Raw genomic sequence first — 9,927 nt, forward strand, 5'->3', positions numbered from 1 at the left:
CAGAGTAGATTGATAGGTACCATGCTAACCAACAGTCTTTTACAGAATAGATTGATAGGTATCATTCTAACTGACAGTCTTTTACAGAATAGATTGATAGGTATCATGCTAACTGACAGTCTTTTCAGAGTAGATTGATAGGTACCATGCTAACTGACGGTCTTTTACAGAATAGATTGATAGGTACCATGCTAACTGACAGTCTTTTACAGAATAGATTGATAGGTACCATGCTAACTGACAGTCTTTTACAGAATAGATTGATAGGTACATCATGCTATCTGACAGTCTTTTACAGAATAGATTGATAGGTATCATGCTAACCAACAGGTTTTTGCAGAATAGATTGATAGGTTTCATGCTAACTGACAGTCTTTTACAGAGTAGATTGATAGGTACCATGCTAACTGACAGTCTTTTACAGAATAGATTGATAGGTATCATGCTAACTGACAGCCTTTTACAGAATAGATTGATAGGTATCATGCTAACTGACAGTCTTTTACAAAATAGATTCATAGGTACCATGTTAACCGACAGGCTTTTACAAAATAGATTCATAGGTACCATGCTAACTGACAGTCGTTTACAGAATAGATTTATAGGTACCATGCTAACTGACAGTCTTTTACAGAATAGATTGATAGGTATCATGCTAACTGACAGTCTTTTACAAAATAGATTGATAGGTACCATGTTAACTGACAGCCTTTTACAAAATAGATTCATAGGTACCATGCTAACTGACAGTCTTTTACAGAATAGATTCATAGGTACCATGCTAACTGACAGTCTTTTACAGAATAGATTGATAGGTACCATGCTAACTTACAGTCTTTTCAGAGTGGATTGATAGGTACCATGCTAACTGACAGTCTTTTACAGAATAGATTGATAGGTACCATGCTAACTGACGGTCTTTTAAAGAATAGATTGATAGGTACCATGCTAACCGACAGTCTTTTACAGAGTAGATTGATAGGTACCATGCTTAATGACAGTCTTTTACAGAATAGATTGATAGGTATCATGCTAACCAACAGGTTTTTGCAGAATAGATTGATAGGTATCATGCTAACCAACAGGTTTTTGCAGAATAGATTGATAGGTTTCATGCTAACTGACAGTCTTTTACAGAATAGATTGATAGGTACATCATGGTAACTGACAGTCTTTTACAGAATAGATTGATAGGTATCATGCTAACCAACAGGTTTTTGCAGAAAAGATTGATAGGTACCATGCTAACTGACAGTCTTTTACAGAATAGATTGATAGGTACATCATGCTAACTGACAGTCTTTTACAGAATAGATTGATAGGTATCATGCTAACCAACAGGTTTTTGCAGAATAGATTGATAGGTTTCATGCTAACTGACAGTCTCTACAGAGTAGATTGATAGGTACCATGCTAACCAACAGTCTTTTACAGAGTAGATTGATAGGTACAATGCTAACTGACAGTCTTTTACAGAATAGATTGATAGGTATCATGCTAACTGACAGTTTTTTACAGAATAGATTGATAGGTATCATGCTAACTTACAGTCTTTTACAGAATAGATTGATACGTATCATGCTAACTGACAGTCTTTTACAGAATAGATTGATAGGTATCATGCTAACTGACAGCCTTTTACAGAATAGATTGATAGGTATCATGCTAACTGACAGTCTTTTACAAAATAGATTGATAGGTACCATGCTAACTGACAGCCTTTTACAAAATAGATTCATAGGTACCATGCTAACTGACAGTCTTTTACAGAATAGATTGATAGGTACCATGCTAACTGACAGTCTTTTACAGAATAGATTGATAGGTTCCATGCTAACTGACAGTCTTTTACAGAGTGGATTGATAGGTACCATGCTAACTGACAGTCTTTTACAGGAAACAAATTACAGATAGCTCTTATTTTTTTATTTTCAGCAAGGAGAGAAGACATGAAATTAAATTCTGGTATGGGCACGAGCTATGTGCATGGTATACCAAATCTTAGACAGACTATTGCTGATAGTGCAACTGCGCATCATGTATCAGATAATAGAGGTACTATCAAAATATATATGTATATATACCTATTCTATGACTTATTCTGCTTCTCTCACTGGTCAGTAATTGGTCACATGGAGATCAGTAGAAAGTGATAGCCACCACAAAAAGTTATATTCTTACAAACAAATCAGTACTTTTCTAAATAAAGATTTATTTCACATTTGAAAATCACATTTGCATATATATGGCATGTATAAGGTTTAAAGACATCAGTTTTTTGGGGTGATATAATTTTTGTGCCCAACAAAATTTTGTTGGGGCAGTTTGAGTTGCCCTTGTCTGTCCGTCTGTCTGTATATCCGAATTTGTGTCATGCATATCTCAAAAAGTCTTTGACCCACAGGATTGTTATTCAGCACAGGAAGTTATGCACCTGCTGTTTTAATTAGGATCTCACACAGCCAGACATGAGTTATGGCTCTTGATATAGTCAAAAATATCATATTAGTTTGGGTAGCATGAATCTCAAAAAGTATTTGATCCAGGACTATGAAACATTACAGGAATATTATTCAGCATGTGAAGTTGTGCATCTGAGGTTTTGTGAGAGATTTCATTCATCCAGACCAGATTTGCAGCCCTTGACTTAGTAAAAAATATTTGACCTAGGGTCATGAAACATAATCAGAATATTATTCAGCATGTGAAGTTGTACACCTGGGGATTTGTTTGGGATTAGTCTGCCAGTTAGACAATAGTTATTGCCCTTGATAAAGTCTATATCATGAAACCATGTTAGAATATTATTCAGCATGTGACTTTGTGCATCTGGGTTTTATTTTGGATTTCACTCTGCAAGACCCTTGACTTAGTCGAAATATGCATCAAGTTCGTGTTTCATTAATCTCAAAAAGTATTTCACCTGGAGTCATAGAACATTAGAGTATTGTTATATAGCATGTGAAGATGTGCACCTGGTGTTTTATTTGTGATTTTACTCAGGCAGAGCAGAGTTATGGTCCTTGACTTAGTGAAAAATACACATAGAGTGCTTAAACATTTGTGTTGCACATAGCTTAAAAAATATTTCGCCTAAAGCCATGAAACCAGTTTACAGTTACAGTCTTATGTTCACACATCTAAAATCTTTCGAATACATTTATTAACTTTTGAAAGCTTTCACCAATTACAGATTTCCAGATGTTTTCAAATCATGTACCTCTTCATGACCTGTATGATAATAGTTTTGATTTATGATTTTTTTTTAATATGTTGACCCTTCCCCATGCCTATCTTTGAAGATGATGTTGTATTAGCTTGATAGATCATCACCAAACTTGGTCTTCAGGAGACTTATATGGCCTTCTCTCAAGTTTGTTCAAGTGGTTGTGCTTTTAGGGGCTGCCAGAGCTGAAAGTTGAAAAAAGCTTTAAATGATTTCTACTGATGGACCATTTAATTTATCTCGACCATTTTATTTGTAGCATCCTTGTAAGGTCCTCTCTCATTTTTTTTCAAATGGTTCTGCTTGCTTGGCCACTTCAAGGGGCTGCCACAGCAAAAAATAGAAAAAAAACTCTAGATAACTTATAATGAAATGCTAAATGGCTGTTCACCAAAAGCAGTTCATCAGAAACGGGACTGGTCTTGTTCAAATTATTTTGATTCCTCAAAAAACATGGCTGCTAGAGGGCATAGTCACTTCCCTATAATTCCATATATATAGTGGAAACTTTAAAATCTTCATGTCAGAAATAAATGATCCTCGGGTGACTTTACCAAGATTGTTCTTTTTTTTTTTATTTGCCGAAACTAATGGCCATCTGCACTAAAAATAGAAAAATCTTCAGACAACACCTCATTTTAAAATAATTTTATAGACATGTTTCTTGAGTGACCTACCTCAAACTTTGTTCAAATTATTCTGATTCATCAAAAAAAAAAAAAAAATTGCCACTAGAGGACCTATATGTATATAGCTAGAAATTTAAAAATCTTCTCATCAGAAACTGCTAGCCTGGTTTCAAAGTGATACCGCAGAATTTGAGACTGTCACAAGAAAACTTCAGCAGTATTATAACCTTTTTGACCCCATCTTCTTAGGCCAAATAGGTCCTATTATGAAACATTGTAACCCTTAAGTCAGCCCTATAAAAAAACTTAGTCTTGTCAATTTCAGCTTTTAATTTAGCCCTTATTTTTATGCCCCGGGCATATAGCAATTTTACTGTCAGTTTATCCATCCATACAAACAAGATTGCATACAGTCCACATTAATGATCCCATTTAGTTCATACTCGCACTCAGCAGTCCTTGTGGCAAGACCTACACACTGAAATATATATAAATGACCTTGACCCTCATGACATTCACCTTCAGACTTAAAACCTGAATAAACAACATTTTTATGCCCCCCCAGCATAAAGCGATTGAACTGTCTTTCCGTCCGTCTGTACAAACCAGATTACCTACAGACCACATTAATGACCCAATTTAGATCATACCCACATACAATAAGCCTTGCGACAAGACCTTCGAACTAAACAGTATTTAAATGACCTTGACCTTCATATGACCTTCATCTTCAAACTTAAAACCTTAATAAACAACACTTTTTGTCCTACAGCCCACATAAATGACACAATTTAGTTCATATTCACACTCATCAAACCTTGTGGTAAGACCTACAAACTGACCCTTATATAGATGACCTTGACCTTCATAATTATGACCTTCACCTTCAAACTTAAAACCTTAATAAACAACACTTTTGGTCCTACAGCCAACATAAATGACACAATTTAGTTCATATTTACACTCTGACATCAAACATTGTGGCAAGAGCTACAAACTGACCTTTATATAGATGGCTCTGACCTTCATATGATCTTCTCCTTTAAACCTCATAGAACAACATTTTTGATCTTACACCTGGGGGCAAGATTTTGCATTTCGAAAACGCAGCTCCTTGTTGTTCCTTCAGCCAACATTCATGACCCGATATAGTTCAAACTCACACTCAACAATCCTTGTGAAAAGACCTACAAACTGACTTTTAAGTTTTATATAAATAACCTTGACCCTCATACGACCTTCACCTTTAAACTTAAAACCTTGATAAACAACATTTTTGATCCTGCAGCCCACATAAATGACCCAATTTAATTCATAGTCACACTCAACCAAACTTGTGGCAAGACCTAGAAATAAACTATATGTAGATGACCTTGACATTCATACCATCTTCACCTTTAAACTTAAAACCTCAAAGAACAATAGCTTTGGTCATACACCTGGGGGCATGATTTTGTGGGATCACTTAAAAGTCCAATTCTCACAACCACTTGATGGATTATTAACAAACTTGATCTTTAAGTAAGGTCCTGTCTTAAGTTTGTTCAGTGGTTCCATTTGGCCACTTGATGGATCTTCACAAACTTGGTCTGTACTGTCCTTTAAAGGTACTTTGTGTTCAAATGGTTCTAAATAGAAAAATCTTTAATCAACTTCATCATATGAACCATTTTGGATGGGTCTTCACCAAGCTTGGTATCATCTTTATAAAACCCTATAAAACATTATTTGTAGTGTGTTCAAATCCTTTCCCATAACCCCGTTTGGTGGCTGTCAGTGCTGAAAATAGAATAACCTTCAAACAAACACTTTTCTAATGCTTGGTGTCATCTATCATGATATAGTGTTTTACATTCACTTACTGAAAGGAAGTTGTGGGCCTGAAGCAGTTATTAGCACAACAAAACCTATGTTGCATGAGGGTGTAGTAACAATTACTCGATGCTTGAATCAATTAGTTGTATGAAGTATTGATGTTTTAAATTTTTTATCATGACAAAACGGTAAAACGACATCCAAAAATGTCATTCATCCACGGCGGGCTAGTATCCAGTTATGACACCTGCTTTCAGTTATAATGCCAGCTTCTGGTTATATGGCCTGGGCTACAGGATTTTGTCCAATGTAGTTGTGTTACTATTTATAGTAAGGTACCTCTATAATAACATCATCAAAATTTCCCTAAGCTTAAATATACTATCAAATTTACCTCTCCAGAACAACAACCTCTACAACAGTCAATATTTGTATCTCCCAAAGGGTGTTGCTCTACAGAGGTTGCACTGTATATACCTATATAAATTCTGTCAAAGGGTGTTGCTCTACAGAGGTTGCACTGTATATACCTATATAAATTCTGTCAAAGGGTGTTGCTCTACAGAGGTTGCACTGTATTTACCTATATAAATTCTGTCAAAGGGTGTTGCTCTACAGAGGTTGCACTGTATTTACCTATATAAATTCTGTCAAAGGGTGTTGCTCTACAGAGGTTGCACTGTATATACCTATATAAATTCTGTCAAAGGGTGTTGCTCTACAGAGGTTGCACTGTATTTACCTATATAAGTTCTGTCAAAGGGTGTTGCTCTACAGAGGTTACACTGTATATACCTATATAAATTATGTCAAAGGGTGTTGCTCTACTGAGGTTGCACTGTATATACCTATATAAATTCTGTCAAAGGGTGTTGCTCTACAGAGGTTGCACTGTATTTACCTATATAAATTCTGTCAAAGGGTGTTGCTCTACAGAGGTTGCACTGTATTTACCTATATAAATTCTGTCAAAGGGTGTTGCTCTACAGAGGTTGCACTGTATATACCTATATAAATTCTGTCAAAGGGTTGTTGCTTACAGAGGTTGCACTGTATTTACCTATATAAGTTCTGTCAAAGGGTGTTGCTCTACAGAGGTTACACTGTATATACCTATATAAATTATGTCAAAGGGTGTTGCTCTACTGAGGTTGCACTGTATATACCTATATAAATTCTGTCAAGGTGTTGCTCTACAGAGGTTGCACTGTATTTACCTATATAAATTCTGTCAAAGGGTTGTTGCTCTACAGAGGTTGCACTGTATTTACCTATATAAGTTCTGTCAAAGGGTGTTGCTTACAGAGGTTACACTGTATATACCTATATAAATTCTGTCAAAGGGTGTTGCTCTACAGAGGTTGCACTGTATTTTACCTATATAAGTTCTGTCAAAGGGTGTTGCTCTACAGAGGTTGCACTGTATATACCTATATAAATTCTGTCAAAGGTGTTTGCTCTACAGAGGTTGCACTGTATTTACCTATATAAGTTCTGTCAAGGGTGTTGCTCTACAGAGGTTACACTGTATATACCTATATAAATATTATGTCAAAGGGTGTTGCTCTCAGAGGGTTTCACTGTATTTACCTATATAAGTTCTGTCAAAGGGTGTTGCTCTACAGAGGTTGCACTGTATATACCTATATAAATTCTGTCAAAGGGTGTTGCTCTACAGAGGTTGCACTGTATTTACCTATATAAGTTCTGTCAAAGGGTGTTGCTCTACAGAGGTTACACTGTATATACCTATATAAAATTATGTCAAAGGGTGTTGCTCTACAGAGGTTGCACTGTATTTACCTATATAAGTTCTGTCAAAGGGTGTTGCTCTACAGAGGTTGCACTGTATATACCTATATAAATTCTGTCAAAGGGTGTTGCTCTACAGAGGTTGCACTGTATTTACCTATATAAGTTCTGTCAAAGGGTGTTGCTCTACAGAGGTTACACTGTATATACCTATATAAATTCTGTCAAAGGGTGTTGCTCTACAGAGGTTGCACTGTATTTACCTATATAAGTTCTGTCAAAGGGTGTTGCTCTACAGAGGTTACACTGTATATACCTATATAAATTCTGTCAAAGGGTGTTGCTCTACAGAGGTTGCACTGTATTTACCTATATAAGTTCTGTCAAAGGGTGTTGCTCTACAGAGGTTGCACTGTATATACCTATATAAATTCTGTCAAAGGGTGTTGCTCTACAGAGGTTGCACTGTATTTACCTATATAAGTTCTGTCAAAGGGTGTTGCTCTACAGAGGTTACACTGTATATACCTATATAAATTATGTCAAAGGGTGTTGCTCTACTGAGGTTGCACTGTATATACCTATATAAATTCTGTCAAAAAGACAGCTTGTATTTCACAAGCAAATATGAACAGGCAGGAAAAAAAAACAGACACCTATGGTAATTATGTAAACTCAGTCATAGCTTTATGAGATACACTTATGAGGAAATACACTGTCATCTCTGATTTTGTATTTTGCTATTTCAGTTTCAACAGACAGTGAGATGGATTGTGCAATATGTATGGATAAACCAAGAGACTGTGTTATGAGACCATGTCATCATATGGTTACATGCTATATGTGTGCAGCAATGTTGATTAATAGGAGGGATGGATGTCCAATTTGTAGAAAGGATATCACTGAAATAATACGTGTTTATAGCGGCTAAGTGTTTTATTATGACAGACAGATGCAGCTGTCTAGTGGACCACAAAGTAATGCGACTGTCTGGTGGATCACAGAGGGATGCAGTTGTCTAGTGGACCACAGACAGATGCTGTTGTCTAGTGGATCACAAAGGGATGTTCCACAGATGGATGCAACTGTCTAGTGTTCGACAGACAGATGCAGCTGTCTAGTGTTCCAGAGGGATGCAGCTGTTTAATGTTCCACAGATGGACGCAGCTGTCCAGTGTTCCACAGATGGACACAGCTGTCTAGTGGACCAGAGATGGACACAGCTGTCTAGTGGACCAGAGATGGACACAGCTGTCTAGTGGACCACAGAGGAATGCAGCTGTCTAGTGAACATCAGAGGGATGCAACTGTCTAGTGAACATCAGAGGGATGTAGGTGTAATATATTGTAATGACCTACACATCTTTATTGATGAGGATACCGGACTACTTAGGAATAACCAGTATTTGCACATCAACATATCCTTTGATGGAGTATGCAATTAGAAGTGTCTGTTGCAAATTACACCAGATTTGTTGATTTTAATACCTGCGACAACCTCTGTAGATACGTTGATATTAGACCTTAGCTATAGATACATCATTATAGATAATATACATTGGACAAATCTTGTAGGTCCTATTTAGTCAGAATATTGGATTATAACGTACATTGTACATACATTACCATCAGCCGAGATAAAGTGCCTATATAGGAACACTCTTCTCTTCATTTAGCTTTTTAATATTGCAACATCATAATAAATGGTATAATGCTTACATAATGTAAAAGTAGTAAAAGTAAACTCGAAAAGTTGACAATATGGTATTGTAGAAATGAAAACTGCATGTGTAGAAATAAATACTTCATCACAGATTAACAATAGAGGAGATAAGCCAATGGGATCTTCTTTGAATGAAGTCAAATTCATTATTTTAAAAATATCAGTACCAAGCATTATAATAGATTGCTGTAGGTCTTATTACGTAGACCAATGTATGTCTTTCTTCTATTACGTGTTAACACATACTGCAGGGTTCAATTTTACATGGTCATGTGTTGCTGTTGTTGTTGTTGTTATTGTTTATTATGCCCTTCGAAGAAGGAGGGGTATATTGTTTTGCAGATGTCGGTTGGTCGGTCTGTATGTAGATCAAACCGTTTCTGTATGATTCTCAAGAACGCTTGGGTCTAGGATCATGAAATTTGATAGGGAGGTTGGTCATCACCAGCAAATGCCCCTTTTTAGCTCACCTGTCACAAAGTGACAAGGTGAGCTTTTGTGATCGTGCAGTGTCCGTCGTCCGTCGTCCGTCCGTGCGTACGTGCGTCCGTGCGTACGTCCGTAAACTTTTGCTTGTGACCACTCTAGAGGTCACATTTTTCATGGGATCTTTATGAAAGTTGGTCAGAATGTTCATCTTGATGATATCTAGGTCAAGTTCGAAACTGGGTCACGTGCCTTCAAAAACTAGGTCAGTAGGTCTAAAAATAGAAAAACCTTGTGACCTCTCTAGAGGCCATATATTTTACAAGATCTTCATGAAAATTGGTCAGAATGTTCAC

General features: G+C 36.4%; 1 protein-coding gene across 1 annotated transcript in view; it reads left to right on the top strand.

Annotated features, from left to right (window-relative positions):
• LOC123536187 (3-hydroxybutyryl-CoA dehydrogenase-like) overlaps positions 1-9,155 on the top strand; it is a 34,186-nt gene extending 25,031 nt beyond the window's left edge. Inside the window, exons 7-8 of the mRNA XM_045319147.2 lie at positions 1,936-2,055; positions 8,172-9,155. Coding sequence (XP_045175082.2) covers positions 1,936-2,055; positions 8,172-8,353 — 302 coding nt within the window. The 3' untranslated portion in view covers positions 8,354-9,155. The remainder of the gene's footprint in view (positions 1-1,935; positions 2,056-8,171) is intronic.
• The last annotated feature ends 772 nt before the right edge of the window (positions 9,156-9,927 follow it).

The sequence above is a fragment of the Mercenaria mercenaria genome, chromosome 1 (assembly GCF_021730395.1).
Source record: "Mercenaria mercenaria strain notata chromosome 1, MADL_Memer_1, whole genome shotgun sequence".
Lineage (NCBI taxonomy): Eukaryota > Metazoa > Mollusca > Bivalvia > Venerida > Veneridae > Mercenaria > Mercenaria mercenaria.